The sequence below is a fragment of the Cebus imitator genome, unplaced genomic scaffold (assembly GCF_001604975.1).
Source record: "Cebus imitator isolate Cc_AM_T3 unplaced genomic scaffold, Cebus_imitator-1.0 Scaffold137, whole genome shotgun sequence".
NCBI lineage: Eukaryota > Metazoa > Chordata > Mammalia > Primates > Cebidae > Cebus > Cebus imitator.
The window spans coordinates 4,517,876-4,545,077 of record NW_016107452.1 but is presented as its reverse complement, the minus strand read 5'-3'; the positions used below and the strand labels follow the sequence as shown (position 1 = coordinate 4,545,077).

General features: G+C 51.2%; 1 protein-coding gene across 2 annotated transcripts in view; it reads right to left on the bottom strand.

Moving 5' to 3' along the window:
* The window catches only part of LOC108313458 (c-Maf inducing protein), a 259,500-nt gene that overhangs the window by 44,367 nt on the left and 187,931 nt on the right, over positions 1 to 27,202 (bottom strand). The window contains exons 1-5 of one of the 2 annotated variants that reach the window (XM_017541863.2): positions 22,139 to 22,376; positions 15,622 to 15,783; positions 10,236 to 10,277; positions 6,849 to 6,911; positions 3,546 to 3,626 (exon numbers count right to left, since the gene is read on the bottom strand). In XM_017541863.2, the coding sequence (XP_017397352.1) occupies positions 3,546 to 3,626; positions 6,849 to 6,911; positions 10,236 to 10,277; positions 15,622 to 15,783; positions 22,139 to 22,156 (366 nt within the window). In that variant the 5' untranslated portion in view covers positions 22,157 to 22,376. Of the gene's footprint in view, positions 1 to 3,545; positions 3,627 to 6,848; positions 6,912 to 10,235; positions 10,278 to 15,621; positions 15,784 to 22,138; positions 22,377 to 27,202 lie in introns of those variants that run through there. The other variant, XM_017541862.2, reaches the window with a different exon arrangement.

The window sequence follows — 27,202 nt, the reverse complement described above, 5'->3', positions numbered from 1 at the left end:
TCTCCATTCACCAGCCCCCTGGAGCTGAAGGGTCCACTGTGGGGCTCTGTTGAGGGGCCAGGTCAAGGACATAGGGACTCTGCTCGTGCCCACCAGGGGCCATAACTGGTGGCTGCTGTGCTCGGCCTCTTCCAGGTGTCAGGGGCACAGGGGCCACAGAGTGTCTCCTGGGTTAGAAAGTGAGACCTCTGCCCCACAGGCTTTGGGTTGCCACCCCTCTCTGGGCCTCGCTGTCGCCATTATGGAATGAGGGTCCGCAGAAGTGATCACCTGCCCCTTCCACCTCTGGGGTTTTATGATTCTATGAACTGCTTCATCAGAGACTTAAGACTGGCATCTCAGCTACTAGATTTTTGAATAATCAAGGTCATTTCCACCGAAATAAACATTTACGGAGGGATCCTGCAGCCTCCTCCTCTTTGGAAGAGTCAGTACGTTCCCTTTGGAAAGTTGGAGGTCAGATTACCTGGTGGTCCACTGGGGACAACCTGCACCTCTGTTCTGCTCCTGGCCACCCCCAAGCCCCCTACTGAGCTGGGCGCTAGCCTTCCTTCTCACCTTTGTCACAAGAACACTCCGAGCGGCATGGGGCACAGATATGGTCGTTCTCCAGAACAGTTTAGCCAATTATTTGGATTGGGTCTCCAGAGAAACGTACTGAAGAACCGCTTCCTTGTGTTTCTAGTTTTTATTTCAGTCTAGCAAGGAACGTTCTTTGAGACTTTCAAAGCTTGTTTGCTCATTCATGAAATGGGGTACATGACATGTTTGCAAGAGATGCACTCAGAACAGGGGAGCCCCCAAATCCCAGAACAGCACTGTGGCTACATTTCCGGCGTTTGCTAAATGTCTGAGTGCCTCCTTAGGTAGAAATACTGCATTTGGAGAGAGAAGTCACTGTTCATGCCACCCCACAGGCTCCTGGCTTAGGCAGGCTAGGTATGCTTCTTAGCCAGAGACCTGACCCCACACCAGCTGCAGCCCCAGCTGCAAAACGGTGCCGCTGGCCCACGGCCACCCGGTAAGCATTAGGGAGCATCCAATGAGTGAGTGTCAAAGCTCTCTCTTGCCCACCGCCCGTGTTGCTATGATTCTGTGAGGTCAGGTCTTCCCGTGCCTGGTATGGCCATAATCGCTGCTCAATACAATCTGTTCTTCTACAGGAAAAGCGGATCCTCCTCAGTCTTCCCTATGGTTCTCCTCTAACTCAGCTCATAGTGTATAATTAGCAGGCGCCAAGGGCAAGGTGGGATCTGGGTACATTAAAGTATCCCCAGACACCTGAGATCACTTAGGGGGTGCTCGTTACAAGTGAGGTGAGGACTCACGGCTGAGGGTCCCTACTCTCTGCCAGACCACCACAGATACTATAAATTCTGGGTCTGTGCAGAGCTGTTCTGATTTTTATACAGAAAACTATTACCCAGTCAACACTCCAGGCCCATAAAACTAAGCAAATACAGGAGAGGTGTTTGGTGAAGCCTTGAGAGCCTGTCTGAATTCTGAATTTTTTCCCTTTGAAGTCAGATGTCCCCAAAGAACCCTTATGAAACAGTTTATTGACTAACATGGAATATGCAAAAATGTTTATGTGCCTGAAGAGGCATCTCCCTGTCCCTGCCAAGTGTGTCCTGGGGGTGTGGCTCTGCCACTGAGGAACTAAGGTCCTTTGCAAGAAAACCTGAAGAACCTTTGCTCTGAGCTCGGTACCAACCATCCCATGCACGATGCCCGCAGGGGTTTTGAAGTTAACAACAGGGCCCCCTCCTCCCAGCTGGCCCCAGCCAGAAGGAGCTCCTCCTTCAAACTGTGAGGGCCCAAATTAAGGCAGAAACCCCCCCCGCCATCCCCCAGTGGGGAGTCTCCTTGTCCTGAAGAAAGAGCTGCACAGGGTGTCCCTCTCCCCTGTGTTCTGAAAACAAGAAATGGATTTATCCCAAATCTAGGAGGGGCTCAGGAATCAGCAACATTTCAATTACAGTTTCAATCGCTTCCAGTAGAGAATGGCACATAGAGTTCGTTATGGTACCAACATGAGTCAGCTGGTAGTGGTGGCCTGGAACGAGGGAGGGGAAAGAGTCTGACGCTACCTGTGGCTCTACAGGAAGAGTGCTGTCATTGATTAATGATGTCTGCCATGAGTATGGAAGGGGTAGAGGAGCACGTGTCATGTACTTTCACCCCTGACTGGGGAAGGGGCTGTAGGTGACACAGTATTCTTCAGGGGCATGGTGTGAGGACAGGCAAGCTACACCACAAGGGAAATGGTTTGTGGTTACCCTTTTCCAGAGTTGTTTTCACGTGCTCCAGGAAACTCCAAAGTCTAAGGTGGTGGCTGGGAATGGGCCCTGGCCTCAGGCTGCCTGCTGCTTAGCTCCCGCCAGGAGCAGCCACAGCTGCTCATCAGACCCTGCTTATCCTGTCCTGCCTCTCTGGGTCCCAGAATCCTCCTGTGCACAGGATGTCACGGGAAAGGCATGAGGGTTAATGACACATGACACTCAAAGAGCATCACATTCTGACTCTAAGAAGGCGTTCAATAAACTTCTGCAAAAAGATGTTACTCTTATTCCTACCTGTGGTCCCTGTGACCACTTAGTGGACCTTGCTAAGCCTTAGTTTCCCTGTGTCGTATGGAGCAAATAATGGCATTTGCTGCTGTCCCTGGAATGATGAGGGAACACCAAGGGGCCACACAGATTACAAGCGCCCCGCCCGCTGTAAGGGCACAATTAAATCCTGTCTTTGTATTAAAAAAAAAAAATTAAAGACCACGCTTTATTCAGATTCCCTCAGTTTTCCCTTCATGTCCCTTTCCTGCTCTGGGAGTCCCAGGGAGGACCCCAATGACATTTAGTGGTCATGCCTCCTTAGGTTCCTCTGAGCTGTGACGGTTTCTTAGATTCTCCTTGGTTTTGACCTTGAGCGTGGGGAGGACTGGCCAGGTACTTTGTAGCTTGTCCCCCTGCAGGGATTTGTCGGATCTTTTTCTCATGATTGGAATGAGGTGATGGGTTACTGGAAGATCACAGAGGTAAAGTGTCATTTTTATTTGCCTTACCAGGGGATCATTCTGTCAAATTGGCTTCTTGCTGTTGATGTAGACCTTGACCACCTGGCTGAGGCTGTGGGTCTGGTTTCTCCATTGCAAAGCTATTCCTGCCCCCTCCATACACTGCTCTCTGGAAGGACCTGGCTGTGCACAGCCCACACTAAGGGAATAAGAAGTTATGCTCTGGGTCCTTGAGGCTGGGGTCTCTACAGACGTTATTTGGCCCTATTCTGCCTGGGAGGCTTTCCTCTTCTCTAGCCACGGTATGCTTGTCATTCTTATGCGCTGCAAAAAGATTCTTCCTGTTGCCGTAATGGAGGACAAGCTGTACAAAACCCTCAAAGCTCCTTAACCAGAATCTCAACCCCAGTTCCTGGCTGTCAGGCTGGGCCAACCCCATTCCCCAAATCTGTGCCAACGCAAAAGGCCAGGGAGGTGCACGGGGCCTCGTGTTCTGGGCACCATGGTCTGGATGTTGGGCAGAAGGACTCACCATGTTATGCTTGAGGATTCGCTGCACCACGGGAGTGAACACCTCGATGACCACCATGGACCGGGGCCGCTCTCTGCAGTGCTAGGGAGAGAGTGGGGTACAGTTACCGCAGGCCTAACAACGTTCTGTGGCTGCTAGCAGGGCTGGGGACAGCGAGCTCAGCTGTGGGCGCCTGGTACCCTTGATGAACAATGTTGTACAGCTTTCTAAAAAAACAAGTTGATTGTGGAGGATGGCCAGTTCTAGGTTCAGAGCGGAATAGAGAGGAAGGTGGAGAGCTTTCCCATATACCCTCTGCCCTCAGCCTCCCCTACTCTCACTGCACGTATCACGGTTAACCATGGGGTTGGGGCATTCCAGGCCCTGAAATGTATCCTGGGCACTCGGCCAGCAGGCATGTGGGGCATGGAAAAGGAATCCTGGTGGAGAGATGGGGCCCAAAGGACAACAATCCTGTTTCCCTTTCCTGACCCCTGACATACACAGAGGACTCCGGGAAGCGGGGAAGGTGCACCACGGCCCCCTTTCCTCCCAGGTGCTTGCGTTTCCACCCCACAAGCTGGAAAAGGACACTGTGGTGTCACTAATGTGGCACGTATCCCTGCAGTGCACCTGTTACAGTGGAGAACCCCACACGGACACACCACTGTTACCCAGAGTCCACAGCTGACTCCAGGGTTCATGCTTGGTGCTGTAAATGTCTAATGTCATGGATCCACCACTGTACTATCATAGGAAGTCGTTTCACTGCCCGAAAAATCCTCTGTGCTCGGCCAATTCATCCCTCCCTCCCCCAGCCCCTGGCAACCACTGATCCTTTTACTGTCTCTGTAGTTTTGCTTTTTCCAGAAAGTCCTGTAGTTAGAATCACGTGGTGTGCAGCCCTGTAGACGGGCTCCTCTCACTCACTAACATGCATTTAAGGTTCCTCCTTTCTCTTCATGGTCTGCTAGCTCATTTCATTGTCTGAATGTTCCATAGTTTATTTATCTATTCACCCACTGGAAGGCATTTTGGGTGCTTCCAGGTTCTGGCAGTCATGAATACAGCTGCTGTAACATCTACGTGTAGATTTCCGTGTGGACAGGTGTGTTTAACTCACTTGGGGAAACACCTACGAGTGCCAATAGTTTAAAACATTTTTCTTTATTCATTTTTTTTTTTTGGAGTTAAAAAAGTAGATGAGATGAGAGCTTCTGTTTGCTTTTTGTTTGGTTTTGAACGGAAAACTTGAGGCTGTTTCAGACGGTACACATGGGAATTTTGACATGGTCCTTATTTAATACCTAACGAGACTTTTGCAAAGCTAAGATTCTGCATGTTTCCAAGATCTGAAAGGTCTTGGAACCTGGGTATGACAATACGAGGGCTTCCGCATTTGAACACCAGGGTGTTGACGATTCTGCGACTTGTCAATTGGTGGGTATAGCAGGTGGGGGGCGGTCTGCAGGCCCGATTCATCACCAGTGTGGTGTTTTGTTTTCAGATTGGAAAGGAAGCTCCTCAGGCCGTGCTGACACGGCCTGGCCACTGCCTCACGTCCTGCACACATTTATAGCCCACGTGGCCCTGGAGGAGGATGCTGGACCTGGGATATGAGAAATCAGGGCTCCCCTGAGAGAGCAGGATGAATGAACTTTCCTCAGACCCTGGAATCTGGCAGGAGTGTGGCGGGGCGGACACAGCAGAGGCTTGGTCCCCTCAAGCTCTCCTCTCTCAGCTTCAGCCCCCAGCGGGAAAACAGCTGAAGGTGAGTCCCACACAGCTGGGACCCGCCTCACTCCAAAAGGCAGACGGCCCTCTTTTGAACACCCACACAGGACTATAGCAGGGAACACCCCAAAGGAGAGCTCTTTCTACCTCACCCCCTTTCAAACTGTGCTGCCAGGAACCCTCAGGTCAGAAATACGGCGAGGCAAGTGTTTCTTGTTCTACAACAAATACCTGGTGTTCTAGAACCCAAGTTTGAGAATCAGGTGATCTGGGAGAAATCGTAAGTTTGAGAGGCAAGCATGGGACACGTTTGGGTTAAACTGGACAGAAGATGGAGGAGGTGACCTGCTGTGACAGACAGAGGAGCAACCAGCTGCTCTCTCAGGACGTGGGCTATTTAACTCCACTCTGCGGGGGGTATGATATTCATGAGTTCTGGGGGCAGAGAAGGCCCTTGTGTGCCCTGAGGAGCCCAGGGCCTGTGTGTATCCACACCTGTATGTGTATACACACACACACACACACACACACACACACACACACACACACACTCGTGGGCATTCACCCCCTGGGCCAGGGGGCACTCACTGTGCATGCCCACGTTAAGGATGGGGGGTGGAGGTTGTCCAGACCCTGACAGGTACCCTGGGCACTCAGGCCAGTGGGCGTGTGGATCACTGGAGAAGGAGCCCGGACAGGGAGGCAGACTCCAGGAGGACAATGGAATCTTGTCTCCCTTTCAAAGCCCTCATCCCCTGACACACACAGAGGACTCCCTGGATGGGGGCAAGGGAAATCAAGTACAGCATGGTCCCCTGCCCTCCCGGGGGCCTGCTGTTCCACCCCACAGGACAGTCCCATTGGTGGACACAGTCCACGCCTCTCCAAAGGACAGCAGGTGACCTTGGCAGGAGGCTGGTAGTGGGAGTGGGGAGGGATGAAGACCAGCTAAACAGGGCAACAGGGGCATGACAGGGGAGCGCTGGAGACGTGTCTTTCCAAGGACATCAAATTATTACACTAAAAAAGCCACACAGCAAAGAACAATACAGGTCTGTGTGCTCGTTCAGCCTGAGATGTGAAGATGTGCTCTGGGAAGGAGAAATGCCTGGTCCCCATGTGCCCTGGGTGGGCATGTCCTATGTGAATCCCACTGCAAGGCTGGTGCCGGGTACCTGGGAGTAGATGCCCTGCTCCACGGCTCCTCTAAGCCAACCCGTTTTCAGGGAAAGCCCTGCAGCCGCACCCCACCGTGGGCCAGCCGCTGCTCAGAGGGGCCTTGGCTAATAATAACCAGCTCTGACGTCAGGAGCCCAGAAAATCTGCAGCAACCTGTCTCCCAAGACAGCCAGGAAGCGATTCCAAGGAAAAGCAAGATGCTCCCTCCAACTCTTTGTCACCTGTTTGGCAGAGAGGTGGGTGTAACCCTAAGAATGGGTGCCTGGCACGCCCTCCGCCTGTGTCTGGGACCCTGACCCAAGATGGTAGGGCCCAGGTTTTCAGACTGTCTGTGCAAACCCAACCCCCGGTGTGCACACCCAGAGGCAGGTTCATTCCTGCAGTCACAGCCCCAGCTTAGCAAGCCCATACCTTGCAAAAGAATTCACAGAGATCTGGTGGTGGGTGGTTGTTTTCCAGCAAAGGAGCGATTGCCTGAAAGACAACGAACAACGATCAGGAACCTCGGGGTAGACAGCCACGAAAGGACCTAGAACAAGCTCCAGGTCATACTGTTAAGTGAAAAAAATAAACGCAGAACGCCACATCCTGCATCACATCATTCATCTAAAAGCAAACAAAACCCCCCAAAAACCCACAATCATATCTGTCTGTGTGGGTCTGTCATCACCTGACAACAAGGTGTTTCTGAAGAGGGCACTGGGATGGGATGAAATCCTCTTTTCCTGATGAAAGCATACTCATGAAATACTTGCAAAATTGGCTGGGTGCGGTGGCTCACGGCTGGAATCCCAGCACTTTGAGAAGCCAAAACAGGCGGCTCACCTGAGGTAAGGAGTTCGAGACCAGCCTGACCAACATGGTGAAACCCCATCTCTACCAAAAATACAAAAATTAGCCGGGCGTGGTGGCGGACGCCTATAATCCCAGCTACTAGGGAGGCTGAGGCGTGAGAATCACTTGAAATCAGGAGGTGGAGGTTGTAGTGAGCCAAGATCACGCCACCGCACTCCAGCCTCAATGACAGAGCAAGACTCCGTCTCAAAAAAAACTTACAAAATGATATTTTAAATAAAATTAAAAGCTCTGTCACAGCTGGTATGGCTGGGGCCTAGGTCTGAACTCGATTCTGAACTTGAACCTAGATTCAGCTTTACGCCCACGTTCTTCGCCGCCATGGTGAGCGCCCTCCAAGGTGAGACGGAGCATGGCTGGGGTTTGGACTCCTGGTCCATGACCAACAACGGCTACTATTGCCTGGTCAGTGGAATGAATAAAACCAACTCAAGCTATAGTAGAATAATCAGCACATAAAAAAATACCACGCACCATTGGGAGAAGACTAACTGCCAACAGGGCAAAGAGGATTTAGCTTCTGGAACGAAAGGAGGCACCAGAAGACTTCCTAGTAATGACAACAGCAATAGTAACGAAAGAACACTGAAAGGCGAGCCTGTAAAATGCAGGGGTGAGGGTCAGACCCTCAGATCACATTCTTCCCTGTTCTCAGGCATTCCTGCTGAGCCGGGAAGCTCAACCTGATCCAATTAAGGGTTCAGTTCAGCCACATTAACTGGATAAATGCAGCCTGGATTTCTCAGATCAAAATTTCTTTCCCAGGCTTGCCCTGAATGTAAGGCCTTGTCCTCTGTCCAGGGCTTCCAGGCACTCAGTGGGACCCACAGGTGTTGCTGGCAGGGAGAAGGCAGCCCTTGCTTCCTACCTCTCACGTTCACTCCTGGCTCTGCAGCAGCCAGTCTCACCACTTTGCCTTTGTCCATGTCAGTCCCCCTGCCTGGACTGCCTTCCCCAGCTCGCTCCATTTACCTGACATTCTCCTATCTATCCTTTAAGATGCAGCTTGGACACCTCCTCCTGGAAGTCCTCCATCATTATCCTCCCAGTCCCCTCCCTGACAGAGAGTAAGGATCTGTCCTCTGCGCCCCCCTAACACCCAGAACAAGCCTCAGCCCTTGGCCATGTTGTCTTTTTATTATCTGTTGACCTGCCAGGTTCTCTCAGGACACATTCAATCCTCAAAGGCAGGGCTCATGTCTTGCAGCTCTCTATCTGTAGGACTGAGTTAGTGTCTGGCACATACTTATATTCACAAGCTCAGGAAAGTTTGTTATATGAATTGATTAATTAAAATTAAGCCAGACAAAGGTGGTGGTAAGTGATTGGGCGCACCCAAGTTGACTTGTCCTCCTGTTCTGGCAAGAGAAGGCAATGGACGGTCAGGGTGAGAGCATGGAGAAAACGTCTCTACTGTTAGAAAACATCCCGAGTGCCGGCCGGGCGCGGCGGCTCACGCCTATAATCCCAGCACTTTGGGAGGCCGAGGCGGGTGGATCACGAGGTCAAGAGATCGAGACCATCCTGGTCAACATGGTGAAACCTCGTCTCTACTAAAAATACAAAAATTAGCTGGGTGTGGTTTCGCAGCCTGTAGTCCCAGCTACTCGGGAGGCTGAGGCAGGAGAATTGCTTGAACCCAGGAGGCAGAGGTTGCCGTGAGCCGAGATCGCACCATGGCACTCCAGCCTGGGTAATGAGCGAAACTCCGTCTCAAAAAAAAAAAAAAAAAAAAAAACCACCCAGAGCGCCAACTATGTGCCAGACACGAGCTGAGAGCAAACACAGAAGCTGCTGCTTGACTCTCCACAGCCAAAGGCCTGGGGCTCACCTCATTTTGTGCATACAGGAACAAGCTCAGCTTGTCAGGGCAGAGAAGGTGGGTCCCCCAAGGCCCTGATTCAGCTATAGGAGCCTGAGGGGCCTAGTGACCGATGCCGCCCTGTTCTGTACTTGCAGCCAGGAGACACCCCAGGCAGGTTAGTTCCAAGGTCCCCTCCTGGGCACAGCAAGGCTCTGCCTCTTGCTTCGATTTCATCTCCCATCCGCTTGCTTCTCATTCCCTTATGCTTTATGCTCCAGCAATGCTGATGCTTCTAGAACACACCATGCTGCTTTCAATCTTTGTGCCCTTGCACATTTTGTTTCTTCTCCCTGGAATGCTTTTATCCCATTTTGCCACCTGGCAAACTCCTATTGATCCTTCAAAACGCAGCTCAGATACCACTACCTCCAGGAAGCTTTCTGGCTCCTTTCCCAGGTGAGTTTATCACTCTGCTCTCTGCATTCAGTATCTATTTTTGGGATGATCGATCGCCTTTGTCTTTCTATAATAGATGATGAGCTCCTTGGGGACTAAGTTATCTGTGGATTCAAATACACAGCACGGTGCTTGGCACCTACCAGGTGCAATTTCATTTCTTTCTTTTCTCACGTGAGAGTTAGGTTTTGTAGCTAAAAGTTACCCAGGAAGATACTTTACCCCAAAGATGCTTACATCATGGTTGAGTCCCATAGCACCTCACTTTATGGAGCACAGGAAATTAAACCCAAGTTCTATTTGTGTATTAACTGGGAGACATGTCCTGGGGCAAGAAAGAGAACGTTCCTTTCAGCTAATGGGGTGATGCCTCTAAATAAATTATATGGTCTCTGCCATCTCCTGTCGTCAACTCCCTAGGCAGACTCAGGAAGGGGGAGGCGATTAAGAGACATTTGCTACAAACCTCAAAGACAGATAATTATACTCCCTCTCCTACCAAGTGGGGCTCTGAAATGTGCAAAGGCAGAGGGAGATGCGACTGGCTTGCTAGAAAAGACAAAAGGAAGCAAGGCCAGATGCTAGTGGGTTACAACTGGCGCCAGAATTACCCTACACCAGGACAAGGACTGTGGGCTCCAGGAAGCGGAGGTGGTGGAGGGAGCGTTTGGAGAGGAACTTACCACGATGATGTTTTCATGCTCCTGGGTGGTCAAGTTTGTGTTCTAAAGGAGTGAACGGAGAAACCAGGAGGAAAACAAAAGAAAAGAAAATTAAGAAAACGAGTATTTGGACTTCAAGATCCACAATTTCGAAACATCTTCAGCGTCACAGACCAAGTGTTACTGTCATTTTTTTCTTAATTAAACAGATCAGAACACCCTCAGAGGCAAGGTTGGGAAGGGGGGAAAAGTGTAGCTTTGGGGCAGGGAGAACTGAGTTCTTGTTCCTGTTACAGGACTTGAGTTATGTGACCTTGGGTGAGTCGAGTCTGGGGGAGACTCAGTTTCTGCTTTGGTAAATAGGGTTCCCAGTAACCATACCTCATTAGGCTGCTGGGAGAGGATCTGGCCCTTGTCAAAGTGAAACTGCTTAGAAGCAGGCTCATGATAAACATGTAAAGAAACACCTTGTAAGGGTCCTAAGGCTGTGCCAGGCAGCCTTTCAGGAGTAACACACACATGATTTCAGTGCTCCTCAAACTAAGTTCTGTGAGTGCGTCCGAGAGGTTTTAGCTGAATTCAAATTCTAGCAGCTGACTTGCAAAAACAGAATTAGGCTGAATGGATTACATTTGCTGATATTTTAGGGGTCTTCTTTCCCCCCCAATCTGGACTTTTCTTAAATAACTGGTAACTGTTACAGGTTGAACATCCCTTACTGAAATGCTTGGATTTCTCTTTTTTTTAAATTTTGGAATATCTGCATTATACTTAACCAGCTGAACATCTAGTCTGAAAATCCAAAACCTGAAGCTCTCCAATGAGCGTTTCCTTTGAGTGTCACGTCGGTAATTAGAAAGTTTCGGACTTTGAGCTGGGCGTGGTGGCTCATGACTGTGATCCCAGCACTTTGGGAGGCTGAGGAGGGCGGACTGCTTGAGGCCAGGGGTTCAAGACCAGCCTGGCCAACATGGCGAAACCCCGTCTCTACTAAAAATACAAAAGTTAGCTGGGCGTGGTGGCAGGCACCTATAATCCCAGCTACTCGGGAGGTTAAGGCAGGAGAAAAGCTTCAACCCAGAAGGCGGAGGCTGTAGTGAGCCGAGATTGTGCCACTACACTCCAGCCTGGGCGACAGAGCGAGACTATCTCTTAAAAAAAGAAGGAAAGAAAGCTTTGGACTTTGTAGCATTTCAGGTTTCTGGACTAGGGAGGCTTGACCGTGCCGCCACGTGTGAGCACATAAACAAGGAAAGGGACGAATGTCCAACAAACAAGTAATCAGCAAAGGCTCAAAGCTCCCATCCTTCTTTCTTGCTAGTTTCGTGGTGTGTTCTGCTTTGCTTGTCTGTTTGGCTGGACACAGGCCTTCAGTGGCGCCAATTCGTATTTCCTAACAGAGCCACATTCGCTGCTTGTAAAGAGACCCTTCATTTGATCAGTGTTGGCGAGTTGGACTGTTCTGGTTCTAGACAGAGCCCTGTGGCTCCCACCTCCCGGACCGGCTTAAGGCATACAGGGGTAACTAATGTGTTTATAGCAGCCAAGGCAAAAGAAAAGCTCACGAGCCATGATTTGCTTTTGCCCAATAAGCTGGCTCCCCGAGGGCTGCAGGAGGCTGTGAAGCCAGGCAAGCGTCTGAACACGAGTCTCTACAGGTCCCCCTGAGACATCTTGACCTAGGTGAGGCTGGACCCAAAATACTAGAATCCGCACGTGAAAGGAGGTTTCTTGGATTTGAACATTTCTTTAGTGGAGTCTGAGCAGCCTGTTTATGGTAGATTATTAAATATCACTCATTTTCAGCCTAGGGGGAAGCCTGGCCTTGGTCTCTCCTTAGGACTGCTGACGAGCTCGCTCTGCCTCGGGCACTGTGTAAGAACACTGTTTTGCTCATGCCACCAATTTCTTTTGATTATGACAGGTTCTCTACTATCCCATTGACTGATCAGCTGCCTGAGACTGACGGGGTGCAGTGACTAGCATGTTTAAGGTAACAGGGGATGGGGTGAGGATCTGAACCCCTGTCTGTCCTGACTCCAGTCTATTTCCTACCGCTGAGTTCCAGTGCTCCACGACACATCCAAGAGGAAGTTCCTTATCTCGGGCTGCCAAGGGCAGCTTGACAAGCCCATCCCTGGCTTCCGCCCACGCATCTTTCCAGGAAGGCTTTGGTGACTATGGACACCACTTCCTCTGTCCCAGTCACAGGGCAGCGCATGCACTGTGCAGGGAGCCTTCTCTCCGCCAGAGCCATTTCCACCCCCGGTGGAGCATGTCCACTAATAGCCACTGCATTAGAGGCAACACTTGACTCCGGAGCTGAGTGGCCACTCTACATACAACTTAACAAAGGTCTGGGAGGGCAGGGACAGCCGGCTTGGCTTTGCCGGTGGATGGACAGTTCTTTCTCAAAATTGTTTTGCGTCCTTAACAGCTCCCTCCACGATGCCCCTCTGCCCGCTCCCCCTTCCACTTTCTGGTCGGTTTGGTGATGCTTGGGACCTCTCCAGAGGAGGCCTTGCAAACAACCTGAGTAAACAGAACAGAGAAAGAACCCGGCCCCAAAACAGGGCACGCAGGTTGAAGGCAGGTGTTTGTTTTTCCAGCTACCCTCTCTAGACACCTGGCTGAGGGCGCTTGTGGGGTTCAGACCACAGGATCCCTTATGACAATGAAAATGTGGCCATGTATCAAAGACCCTTGCATGTGAGGCACAGTGCCAAGTGCTTTATGGGGATGACAGCATCTTATCCTCAATTCTATGACATGGGTACTAGTTTCAGACCCCATTTACAGAAAACAACTGAGCCCAGAGAGGCCTAGCAACTTGTCTAAGGCCACTCAGCTACTGAGGGCAGGACAAGGTCCTTTTCTACAACACATACCCTTACTCTACACAGTTACATACTTGCCAAAAAGTCTCTAGCAACCCAGGTTTGTGCCACATCTATGTGCAGGGGTGTGAGCTTCACCACTGGGCAGACCCGGGCGAGGGTCCTGGCCCACCACTTATCTGACTGGCCCTGTGTAAGCTACTTAACCTCTCGGCACCCCCGGTTGCTCCTTTGTACATTTTTATACTTACCTTGCAGGATCCTTGGAGGAAACTGGGGAGGTCTAAGGTCATCAAACTGACCAGTGCAGAGTATGCATGAGTGGATGCCGGGGCAGGCAGCCTGGGCTGGAGTTCCAGCTCTGTCCCTCCCTAAATGCCAGCTCTCTTCAGTAAAGTAAAGTGAGTAATGCTGACTCCCTGCCTGACACAGTAGGCTCAAAGCACATGGAAACTTCTTCCATTTTCCTACTTCAAATGTCATTATTCCTCCATCCTAGAACTTAGGGGTCAGCTGCCTTTGAGACTTTTACTTTAAAGCCCAAGAAGGGGCTAGGTGTGGTGCCTCGTGCCTGTAATCCCAGCACTTTGGGAGGCCAAGGTGGGAGGACCGCTTGAGCCAGGAATTTGAGAACAACCTGGGCAACATAGTGAGACCCCACTGGTTATTAAAAAACAAAACAAACAAACAAAAAAAAAACACTCAAGGAGGGATGTGAAGGCCAAGGGGCATGCGGTCACCTGAAGCACATCTGAGATGGGAAAAAATCTCACACAAGGCTGGCAATGGGGCACATCTGCTGCCCTCAGCACTGCGCTGATTTAATGAGGGTGTGGTGGTGGGTGGCGCTGCAGGGGTGGCCAAGTTGGTCTCAAAAGCCCTTAGCAGCCCTAAGATGGAACTTCTAGCTCCATTACAAACTTGCCGTGTGAGTCGGGCTCAGTATCACTGGGCCTCAGTTTCCTCATCTGTGAAGTGAAGACAGCAATGCCCATCTTGGAGGGAGAATGTGAGTTTTAAAAGATAGGCTGTCTCATTTTGGGAGGCTGAGGCAGGTGTCTCACTTTGGGAGACCAAGGCAAGTAGATCACTTGAGGTCAGGAGTTCAAGATCAGCCTGGCCAACATGGTAAAACCTTGTCTCTACCAAAAATACAAAAAAATTAGCTGGGCATAGTGGCACGCGCCTGTAATCTCAGCTACTTGGGAGGCTGCGGCAGGAGAACTGCTTGAACCTGCGAGAGGGAGGCTGCAGTGGGCCGTTGCGCCACTGGACTTCAGCTTGGGTGGCACCTGGCACCTGCCTGGTTTACTATAAGGTGAGTAGAGCCCCCTTCTCCAGATGTAAAGTCTGCACCTAGGGCTGGACATCCACCACCCAGTCTCAGAATTCCAGCCATTCTGTGATTCATTTCCCAGCCTGGGTTTTTACTCTTCTTGGAAGGATGCTGGTCTCCCAACTGCAGACAACACCTCTGACCTCTGTCCCTCTGTCTGAGACTGTCACTGCACCTACTTTCTACCTCCCACTCCGCCCCTCCCAGAATGAGGGACCCTCTCCACTCCGCAGACACGGAGGGCTGGTGCCAGGCTCCAGTCCCACGGGCAGCAGCCAGCCTGGGCCTGCAGAGAGAGGGGAGCTCTCCAGGCAGCTGGGCGCTTGCATGGGAGCTTGACGGGAGTGACTCAGGAACCAGGGATGCCACTGCCAGGGGAGGGGGACAGAAGCATCACTCTGGTGGCTGTGCACAGTTTAATCAGGAGTCATCAACTCCAGTGTTCCCAGAGGGCCGGGTGAGCAAATAAACAAGAGCAGTATTAATATTTGTAAAGCGCCTAGAATAGCACCTGCAACAGAGAAAACAGAAAGAAGCACATTTCTGAAGCGTCTTCTGCCTAACCAACAGCAGCACTGATGAGAGTCACTGTTCGCTGCTTGTCTCTCCCTGCCGGGACGCAAGCTCCAGGGGGGTAGGGGGCTTGTCTTTGCTTGAATTCCCAGATGGTGCCTGGCACACAGCACACACTCAACATGCGGGGAGGCCAGCAAAGCAGATGGCACAGGTGGCCCGGCCGACGGGTGGCACCAGGTAGCACCAGCTGCAAATTGCGGCTGGATTTTCTGATTGTTTTCAAAGAGAACCTGGAAATTCCCATTGTTTTGTGAAATCTCCTCATTTTAAAAATGGTGTTTAAATTAGCACATCTAAAGGCTTTGGGGAGTGACTAGGGCAGAAAGCAGAGTGCACCTGGACCCCTGGATCTCATGTGGGCCAGTGCTGGGGCAAGAGAGAGATGGGGCTGGGACTACCAGCCCTCACCATACGGAGGGGCGGGCAACACCTCCTCTTCCGTGCCTACAATCCCCAGACAGCGCAGCTGGAAGCAGCTGGGGCAAGCCTCCCTCACCAACTCCCACAGACGGCTGGGTGGGCAGCGGCTCACCTCCTTCGGCAGCAGGGCGACAACACAGCCCACATGGAGCTCTGCCCGTGCGCTGCTTGGCGTGGGGCTGGTGCTCAGCGGAGGGAAAGGCAACCAGGGTAGAGCGGGCCAGGGGAATGGTTTTACCTCGGAGAGCAGTTTCGAGACAATTTCCAGCGGGGCCTGGTTGATGGAGTCATCCTGCAGGGGGGACGTCAGGGCCATGTCTACCAGGGTCCGGATCTCTTTCAAGACAACCTCCCAGCGGCTTGGGTTACTCAGCACTTTTTTGTATTTGTAAATCTTTTTCTGGTTGAAAGAGAGAAAGTGACAGGAGCATGTTACTCATATAAGGAGGGCAGAAGATGGAAGATGATCAAAGAATCAGATGGGTTAGGGTGAAAAGGGCCCTGAGAAACCGCCAACTTGGCCCACTCCGCGTATACGGAAACTGACACCTCGAGAGAGGAAGGGGCTCGTCCAAAGCCACAGGACGTGTCTGCAGCCAGGCCTCCTGACACCAGACAGTCCTTCCCCACACAGGCTCACTCACCCCGATGATAACCCTTGACAGATGACCTTTTTCTTTTTTTTCCTGCTTTTTTGTTTTTGTTTTTGTTCAAAGGATGAGAAAACTGAGGTACCCAAGAGGTTAGAAAATTTGCTCAAGGCTCTAGAGTTGGCAAAGCTGGGACAGAAAACCACGCATTCCGACTGTAAAGCCAGTACCCTCACCACCATGCTGTATGTCGCCACACAGTTTCCACTGACTTACAAAAGAAAACGGGATGATTTCTCTTTTAGATCATGTCTTCTGCCAACTCATTCCCCAACTATTCAAGTGCAGTTAAGAGTGGGAACGGGTCAGTCCACAAAGGGGCTTTCGCTGAGTTGAAGGCACTATTTCCGCCTACACCAATTCCAAGAGGTCCCTTGGAGAGAGGTAGTCAGCTCGGGAGCACGACAGACAGGATTAAGCCGATGGGAATTCAACTCTTGCCAGGTAGGGACTGAACCCGGAATGCTCCCCCCGGAAACCCAGTGCCGCCCTCTGCATCCACCTGGTGAGGAAGACAGGAGAGCTCTCACCTTTGCTGGGTGCTGTGTCGAAGCCAGAGAGTGGCTGAGGCAGGGGCTGCTGCCTCCCTGGATTTGAGGCAGAGCTGGTTCCGCCTCTCTGACATCATGGAAACAAGGCCTCGGAAGGCGAGGTCTGGGCCAAGCACTCCCCAACCCCCCCTCCCCGCCCCCCGCCTTTGCAGCTGCCTGGCCCACTGCACCAGGCCTGCTTGGGAGACTATCTAATGGATGAACTCCTTCATTAAATGCGCTGTTCCTTGGGGAGAGCCTAATTTTAGTGTTAACATGCCAGCAACCAGCTGGGGTGACATGTCACAATCTTTGAGCCAAACTCAGAAAGAGGATGGGGGAGAGGAGGGTCCCTTGCTGACCTCTGAGGCTCAAACAGAAACCTACAGGCTGCCAGAGTCTCCCTGACCACTTAGTTTCTGAGTCAGGAATTATCAAGTGGTCTTGGGATCCACTGCTACCAAGGAAGCATTTGGGAGGCACATTCCATGCCAAGTTGAACATTTATTGTGCGGGTGAGGCCCAGTGGTGGGACGGGAGGTACACTGGAGTTGGACACGTCTGGTTGTTACTAGAAAACTTTCACCTTCGGAGCCTTAGGGTCCTGTTCTGTAAGTCAGGCTTGAAGATACTCGCATCTCTTTCAGTCTGTAACCCTCATCCATCCTGGACCCATGTGGTCCAGTCTCTTCATGGGGCCGCATTCAAAAGGAAAATCCAGACAAAACAGCCAAGACTAACAAAAAGGAACTCTGAGACTTAATCTGTCTCTCGAAAAACTGAAGCAGATGAAATGTAAAGCCTAGGCCAATAAGGCATCCCAGCTTCCTCCTCTCCATTATTTTCCCACACCCCATGATTTTCTGGGGCCTCTGATACACTCATTGACACTGGTGTCACCCCTGTGAACTCACGCCAAAGACAGTTTTCAGTCCCCCCCCCACCCCAGGCCTTTCCCATCATCTCCCCCTCCTCCTCTCTCTGCTCCTTCTTTCTCCTTCTCTATTGTTTTGATCTACACCCTACCCACCTTTCTCTCCTCTTTCCAGAACACTGGTCTTGCTGCTCTTTGCCCATTCACCCATTCCACATCAAGAATTAGAAAGAGACCAGCTCTTCTCATAGGCCCAGCAGGGCAGAGGAGGCCAAGGCAGCCCAGCATTCCCCAGGCAGGAGGAGGTGAAAGGCCAGAAACATTCACTTGCCAACCATTTGAGATCCTACAAGGATGGGAGGAAACGCAGGGCAAGCTGTTGTGGGGGCGTGTATGGTAAAGAGTGAACAGGCTGCTGATGTTGATGGTGGTGACAATGACTACCGGCTGAGCTTCACTAATGACAAGATGCACCCAGTCCACCGAGTCTCCGGAACCATAACCAGCCTCCTTCCCAGTTACCGTCAATGGAAGCCGCCCTGTCCCATTGCTGTGAACAGGACACGCTGCCTGAACAGCACAACCATGTCTGTGCAAAACATGAGATGTCTGAAGCAAGGACCCTACCCGTTCAGAGGATGAATGCTCCTTTGAGCCTTAGAGTCTGTGGTTTCTTAGTTTGCACCCAGAGAATTGTTTAATTTTTAAAAGACCGTGAAATGATCACACAAAACCCACCGTGTATCAAGCCCCAAAGCAAACCACAGCGGTCCACACCCATGTCTCCCCACAGCAGAATGAGGATTTGCATGGAGTCTGGGCTCTAAGTGCACTCTCTTCTGATCAGTTGCACGGTATTTACTTTTGAAAGACTAATGATTTCATTCTTTTGGTAAAGGTGATGCATGCTCATTGCAAAAAAACCTAAACCATATTGAAAAGCACAAACAAGAAGATAAGTTTTAAAAGGCCTCAAAAAGCCCACAACCCAGAAATAGCCACCATTAATATTTGGTGAACATCGTTCCAGGGAAGTCTCATTTAAACTCTGCAAAATACAACCAGCCCTGCGGTGGGCAGCCGTCAGTACAATCTCCTGCTCTCCACACACAGACGCCACTCGAGATGCAGAGGCGACTAGTCTGAGGCACAGCAGGGCCCACTGGGCAACACTGGCGCCAACGCAGCTCCAGAGACGAGCCCGCATAGTGGTGCGCCCAGCCTCAACTCATCCACAGCTCCCCTCCTTCAAGCGCGGAGGACAACAGCTTTTCCAGGAGGGCCTGGGCCCTTGCTTCCCAGGCATTCATGGGAGAGTCTGCAGGAGCTGCATTCAGAACCAGAAGGTCCCGGGGCTTGTACCAAGGGCTAACATTTCATGTGCATGTACCATGTGCCAGGCACTGTGCTAGCTCTGTGATAACAGGGCTTTATCTCACTCAATCCTCATGGTATCCCATGAACTGGGGGCTTGTGACAGGGAAGACCCTGAGACAAGGGACCGAGTGCAAATGCCTTACTGATTTGAGCAGAGACTGCAGGAAACACTGGTGGGGAGAGTGGGGAAGTGAGACGGGGAAGAGAAGATGGTCAATAAATGGGGTATTGGCAAGCACCATGGTGTGGGCAATGGGGGCTCAGTCCTCCTGGGGGCTCTAAGGGACAGTGCAGATCACACTCAGAGATGATGTCCCTAAGGAGAGAGGGAGCCGGGCATTTGTCCATCAGCTCCCTAAACTCTTCAGGGCTTCTTTCTTTTTTTGAGACACAGTCTTACTCTGTCACCCAGGCTGGAGTGAAGTGTGTGATCTCGGCTCACTGCGGTCTCCACCTCCTGGGTTTAAGTGATTCTCCTGTCTCAGCCTTCCAAGTAGCTGGCATGACAGGCACACGCCACCAAGCCCAGCTAATTTTTGTATTTTTAGTAGAGATGGGGTTTCACCATGTTGCCCAGGTTGGTCTTGAACTCCTGAGCTCAAGCGATCCTCCCACCTTGGCCTCTCAAGGTACTGGGATTACAGGCATGAGCCACCGCGCCTGGCCAACTCTTCAGGGCTTCTGACTGCTCTGTGCCCAGGCCAAAGTGATCCCAGAGCCACAAAAAAGCACACGCTCATGCAGGGCCGCAGGTGTCAACGGTGAGCAGACTGCAGCCCTCACGTGATGCTGAGGGCGTGGCCAGCTGCAGCTGCTGCCAGAAGACTGTTAGTGTTCTCTGTGCACAGAAGCCTATCACGGCCCTGAGAAGAGAAGCGACTTGCCCAGAGTCAAGCAGCTAGAAAGGGACAATTCAGAAGTGAAAACTGGCTCTGGCCACTCCAAAGCTCTTTCCATCACATCAGCGAGAGCCAGCGGGTTTGGGTGGAGAGGTTATCAGATTTGCTAAGAGATCCTGAAGAAGGTGTGAAGATTGCTTGGTAGCATAGGGGCAATAGCCAGGAACAAGCCCAAGAGGCTCTAAGGCTGGTGGCCAGGTGACCAGAGGCGGCGGAAGCAACAGGGGGACGGTGAGTGTTGCATTGTGGGTACGGGCGGGCTGCAGGCAGCCCATGTTCCTAGAAGAGGCCCTGAGCTCCGGATCAGGGTGGCCAAAGGGATGAGGGAGACCTGCCCAGGATCAACAGGGCCCTGTCCCTCCTCCTTAGGTGACAAATTGGCATGTCTCATCCCAGGAACTCTGATGAGCTCATCAGGTGATGAATCATGGAGGAGCTGGGACAGGGACGCCTCCGGAATCCCTACTCCAGGCTCCCTGGAGGCTGGCCCTCATCTTTGCAATATGTTCTTCCTCCTGAGCATGCTTTGCCAGGTGGGATGGGGGGCCTGGTGGTTTACCTAGCATGGACCCCTCAGGCTACTGGATTCCTTTGAAGTGGGGTGTAGACAGGGGTTTGGAACTGCTCTGTGGCTGGGCACATGACCTGGTATTTCTAGAAAGGGGCTGACTTAGAGCAGGGTTGGGAAACTACAGCACGAAGGTAAAACCCAGCCCCTTCCTAGTTTCTGTCTGATGAAACCAAGAATGGTCTCACAAGCTGTAGGAGTTATGAGGGAAAATAAACACAGAATATGCAACAGAAATCGAATGTGGCCCACAAAGCCCCAAATATTTGCTATCTGGCCCTTTTTAGAAAAAAGTTTGCCAATCCCTGGCTTTAAAGGTCAAATCCCAGCCTAGTAGTAAGCAGGCAAAATGGTGCTCAACACCATTAGTCCTCGGGAAAATGCAAGCTGAAACAGTAAAGAGATACCACTCGCCCCACGAGGGCAGCTGTGAGAGAAGGAGACAGACAGCGTCAAGTGCTGGCGACGACGTGGAAACTGGGAAGCTCATGTGTTGCTGGTGAGAAGGTAAATTGGTACAGCCACCTTAGAAAACAGTTCGAAAGTCTCTTAAAACGTTATACATAAATTCATCATATGACCTAGCAGTTCTGTTCCTAAAAATCTACCCAAGAGAAAGAGAAACTCCAGGGACATGCCCAAGAATGTCCATAGCAGCATTATTCATAGAAGCAACTGAAATCCATCAACTGATGAACGGATAAACAAGACGTGGTATAGCCATTCAGCCAAACAGTATTTGGCAATAAAAAGGACTGAATTACCCACACACTGCAAGATGGATGCGCCTCATAATCACTACACTAAGGGAAAGAAGCCAGATCCAAAAGATATATTATATGATTTGTCTTATATAAAATGTCTAGAAAAGGCAATTTTATAGAGACAGAAAGTGGAACATTCATTGCCTGGGGCACAGAACGGGGATGAGACTGCAAACAAACACGAGGGCATCTTTTGGGATGGTGGAAATGTTCTAAAACTGAACTGTGGTGACGGGTGTACAACTTTATACATTTACTAAAATCACTGAATTGTATACTCACAACGGGTGAATTTTATGGTATGTGAATTCTATTTCAAGAAAGCTGTTTTTGAAAAATGCTATCCATCCACCCACCCACCTACCATTCACCCACACATCCATCCATCTGCCCAACCACCCATCCATCCATTCATCCATCTATCTACCCATCCATCCACTCTCCATCCATCCATCCACTCTCCATCCATCCACCCACCCATTAATCAGTCCACTCATCCATTCATCCATCTACTTATCCATCCAACCATTCACCTACCAACCTAACTATGCACCCACCCCCCCATCCATCCATCCTTCACCCACCTCACCATCCATTCAATACCATCTACCATCCATATTTCTATCACTCACTCATCTATTTATTCACCCTTCATCCAACCATCCCATGAAGATCTACTATGCCGTGCCAAGAACTACGTTAAGTACTAAGGATGACCGTGGTGAGCAAAGCAGACAAGCCCTGGTGCTCATGAAACTTACAGCCTATTACTTGCATCACTTTCCTTGTCTGCAAATCAGGCTAAGAACAACTACTGTCAAAGGCTTGCTGTGACTATTCCATGAGATAATATATAAAACACTTAGCCCAGGTTCCTCACTAAATAGCAACTCTGATTATTATCACCTACCAAGTTCTGTAAAGGAGTAGTCCAGGGCGGTAGAACTCAGCAGGACTCCCCACACCCAAGCCCAAGCCCCGCCAGCCAGCGGGAAGCAGAGCCAGCAGGCAGAGCCTCCTGCTTCCTGTCTGGCAGAATCAGCCACTCCAACACTGGCCTCACCATCTCTGCTTGTCAAGGAAGGGACGTTACCTGGGCAACACTTGCCATCGCTCTGGCAACTGTTTTCCCGGCAGCGGCAAGCACATACGCCGGGGTTCTCAGGCCTGGGAAAGCAGAGCCTGTTGCTCCTCCGTGGGAGACAAGTCGTCAGCGGGAATGTGCCCCTTGCCAGGAGAGGCGTAACTCAGAATGTGCTGGAAGCGCGTCGCACCAGCCTGGGGCTGTCGCTCGGCTGCTCTGCTGCCGCAGCCTCTGAGGCTCGCGCGCGTACACTCACAGCACGCATGCTCCCCACCACCTGTCGTGAAGACAGCACGCTGCATGGGCCCTCCCATGGAACTGCAGAGTGGAGGAGGACCACACAGGGAAACCTGAGCCAGGGAGGAGCCAGACTGGCTCTGAAAACTTTTTCCCAGGGCAGGTCCTAGAGCTGAGCTGCCTAGTCCGGCAGCTAGCAGCCTCAGGTGGCTACTCACACTGAACTTCATTAAAATGAAATACAACTACAAATCCAGCATCTTCATCACACGGTGACACTGCAGTTACTTGGAAGCCAGCTGCGTCTAGTGGTGACTGTGGTAGCGCACATAGAGAACATCTCCGTCATCACAGAACGCTCTGCTGGGCAGTGCTCTCCTAAAGTCTTGGAGTTCCTGTCACCACACCCCCAGGGGCCCAGGAGCATGTGTGTTTGCCTCTTCCCATCACTGCTGAAGTCTAGTATGTGTGTGGCACTGTGCTCGGCCCGAGGAGATGGCCATGGCCCTCGCCTACCTCCTACCATAGGATGCCTCCCTCTCCCAGCCCCCATCTCACTGGGACCCCGCCTTGGAATCTTCTTCCGAGGTCTACCAAAGTACAATGCCTTGCACATCCAGGGAGAATGACTGGCTTTCCTGGTTCAAGACTCACTATGGCTGCAGATGTATGTGTGCAGGAAACAATCTGCTATCTCCACCAAGCCACGGCTTCTGGGAGGACTGACACTTGGGAGGTAGCATTTTTAGCCTTCTCTTGAGCCCTCCAGAATATCTTCCCTTAAATCCTGTGAGCACCAAAGACTGTCATTTTACCTTCACATATAATGGAGGCCTCATAACCATCCCATGTGGGTTAACCCCAAACTGCCCTTTGGGTCCAAATCTTCACAATCAACCGAAGACCGGTTCATAACCTCTCAGCTCCCCGCTGCTGCATTCCCCACAGAGACCCCCTGGGGCAAACATAGCCCCCCAGCCTTACTCCCCACGCCTGCTAGCCCACGCAATCCATGTCAGAAAATCGGTCACAGTGCTGTGGCTACCATTTCCCAGGGAAGGAGGCCACACTGCCCCAGTAATCTGTGCACTTTTCCAGTGAAACGCAGAAGCCCCAGCACTCGGGTGACTGGGGGGCATTCACCATCTAACTGTGGAGCAGAAAATAACTAGAAGATACTCAACTTAATGCGAGAGTGACACCCTCAAAATCTCATTTCTAAAGAAATACGGTACATGCACATTTTGTTTGTTTTTGTTATAGGTCAGAACTTTAGAGTCAGCAGTGCTTTTGGGATTAGACTCAATACTTTTTCTCTCGGATTGGGACTGTTTTCTTGCCTCAGGCTTGGTAGAGTCAACTCTGGTGCCTCTGGGAATCACACAGGGGCTCCCCAGTGAGATCCCATCACTCTGGCCTGAGACAGCAGGCTCTCCGAGGGACCAGGGAGCTGCCATCACTATATACATACATACATATATTTACTTCATTGAGATAAAATACACACACAATAAAATCAACCATTAACCATTATTTATTTGTTATTAGCTTTTGAGATGGAGTCTCACTCTGTTACCCAGACAGTGGCATGAACTCGGCTCACTGTAACCTCCAGTTCCTGGATTCAAGCGAGTCCCCTGCCTGAGTCTCCCTAGCAGCGGGGATTACAGGCGCCTGCCACCACACCTGGCTGTTTTGTATTTTTAGTAGAGACAGGGTTTCACCCTGTTGGCCAGGCTGGTCTCAAACTCCTGACCTCAGATGATTTGCCCACCTTGGCTTTCTAAAGTGCTGGGATCACGGGCATGCGCTATCGTGCCTGGCCACCATTAGCCCTTTTACAGTGAACAATTCAGTGGCATTTATCACAGTGTTGTGTAACTGCCACCACTATGTCGAAAACTTTTCCATCATTTCAAAGGAAGCTCTTTTAAGCCATTACTTCCTATTATGCCCTCCCCCAGTCCCTGGGCAACCACCAGTCTGCTTTCTGTCCCTGGATTCCCCCATTGTGAACATTGCAAATAAATGAAATCATACACTATGTGCCCTTTTGTGGCCTCCACGAGGCCTGGGAATCTGCATTAAACAGCTTCCAGGTGAGGCAGATGTTCTTGAGCCCTCTAAGCAGCAAGGTTGTCACCCACATGCCCCCCCTTCTCTCCTCCACCAGGTGGATGTGATACTGACGAGAGGAGGGGTTCATACCTTGCCCAGGTCACACAGCTGCTGTTGTGGGTGGAACTGTCTCTGCCCAAACTGCTGTGGGTTAAAATGTGTCTTTCGCTGCATATGAATCATATACGACGTGGCCTTTTGTCCACCTAGCATAAGGTCCTCAAGGTTCATCCGGCTCTGGCAGGTGTATGGATAACCGTCTGCTGCATGGATACACTGCAATTTCTTTGTCTGTTCATCTGCTGGTGAACACTTGGGTTTCACCACTGCAGGCTATCATGAATAGTGCTGCTACGCACACAGATTGTTGCTTTTCGCCCTGGCCCCGTGCCTCAACTGTACTGAATCGTATTAAGTTCTGCCACAGGACCGCACAGGGTTTATGGGGTCTTTTGGGGACCCCAATTTACGCCACACAATTACTGAACTCTGTTACTTGCTGGTTCAGCTAATTCACAGATGAATTAATCAATGCTTACACTTCAGGACTCATGTTTTCAAGGTGGGTAGAGGGATGCCTACTCCGAGTGGGGCACCGTCTCTGTGGAGGGGCAGGGAGTGGGGAAAATGACACACAGATGAGACAAACCAGCCCCTGCACACTCCCAGCCTGGCTGAAGGCTGAGGCCAGGCACAGAACATTCTAACGAAACGACTCATTACAGTCACAATGGCTACCGCGTATCAAGTGCTGACATTTTCCTAGAACCACCACCATGCATACGGGTTATGACACGTGACAAGACAGCAGAAAAGCCATCGCTTTTGGAGGGCACTCCGCAGGCCACGTCCTGTGCTAAGCACTTTGTATAAATACATTTTAAATCATCCCAGCCCCGCAGTGAGGTGAGTGGTGTAACTCCCATTTTACAGATGAGAACATTGAGGCTGAGAGATGTAAGTTATGCAGTTACTAAGAATCACAGAGAATTGGGATCCAGGTCTAGCTCTGGATTCTGAGCACCTGACCATCATGCCACTCTGAGAGGCAAACCTGAGCACCTTCTCTGCCTTCATCAATGCTGCTGCTGCCTTTAAATTGGAAAGTTGAGCCTTGCCTCCTCTGATTCCCAGCAGCAGTTGCAGGCTGGTGCAGCTGGGTGCCCAGTGGACAGCTGCCAGAAAAGCCGGCTCCTGGGGAGATGGGCAATTTGTTTGCAAGAAGGGAAAATGCCCAGGCACTCAGCCCCAAGCGCCCACAGGTGGTGGCCTCCTGTGGTCAATGCTGCTTCCAAGGGAGCAGAGGGAACTGAGGCGGGCATCCTGCTCCACTATCACTACTGCATCGGCTGGTTGCCTAGGTAACCACATTCCCGGCTGGCAAGGCGATGAGCTGGCCTTGGTGTCAGGCTGCCAGCTGAGTGCCACATCTTACCTTGCTCTTCAGGCCAGCTGCACCCTGGGCAAAATCCAACCATCATGCAGATGCTGTCTGAGCACATTAAAAAAAATTGTATGTAGCTGTTTTCCTCACTGAGCTAGGAGCTGCTTGGAGGCAGGGATGATGCCTCATCTGTTCCTTCCATGTGTCTGCATGGTGACTGCCGCCACCCAGGGAAGGTGCTCTCCGTATTTGTTCGAGGGAGAACCGGCAGCAGAGAGAATGCTAATTGGCATTGACAGCTAACATGCGTTAGGTGCTGATTTAGGCCAGGCTCTGCACCAAATGCTTTCACCCACCCTGTGATTCTTAAACACTGGCGTACACATGAATTGCCTGGGGGTCTGGTTACCACACAGATAGCTCAGCAGAGCTGGGCAAGGCCTGGGAATCTGCATTCAGTAGCTTCCAGGTGAAACAGATGTTGCTGAGTCCTCTAAGCAGCAAGGTTCTCACCCACATGCCCCACTTCCTCTCCTCTACGAGGTGGACATGCTGCAGAGGAGAGAGGGACTTCATACCGTGCCCAGGTCACACAGTTGGTGGCGTGGCTTGAACTGTGTCTGCCCAAATCATAAGTCCAAGACCTAACCCCTGGTATCTGTGACTATGACTTTCTTTGGAAATGGGGTCTTCGCAGATTTAATCAAGTTAAATGAGGGCGTACTGGATTAGGAAGAGGCCCTAAATCCAATGACTGGCATCCTTATAAAAAGGCTGTGTGGACGGATACACACACACACACACACACACACACACACCCCAGAAAGACCTCCACGTATGGAGGCAGAGCCTGAATGTCAAGGTGCATCAACGATTGTCGGACACTATCAGAAGCTGGGTGGGGCAAGAAAAAGGCCCTCCCCTAGAGTCTCAGAAGCACTGTGGCCCTGCTGACACCTTGATTTTGGACATCTGGCCCCAGAACTGTATGAGAACAAATTTCTGTTGTGTTAAGCAACCCGGTTTATGGAAATTTCTCACAGCAGCTGCTGGAAGCCCACACAACTGTAAGGGGCAAGCAAGGACCAAACCCAGGACGCCCGGTCCCAGTCACTGGGCAATTTTACTGCAGTGATGTGAGCTGAGCCGTCCAGTCCCCTCATGTCACAGAGGGCAGCAGGGCCCTCTGCAACTGTGGTTGACAAGGTGTGAGCTGGGTTTGGAATTGGTTGGGTTTTCTTTCCCTGGCGTGTTGGGTGAACCTGATGTCCTATCCTGTTCTTGATCCATTAGGGGACAGAAATGCTGGCGTTCACCTAAAGCCTGCCTCCAGC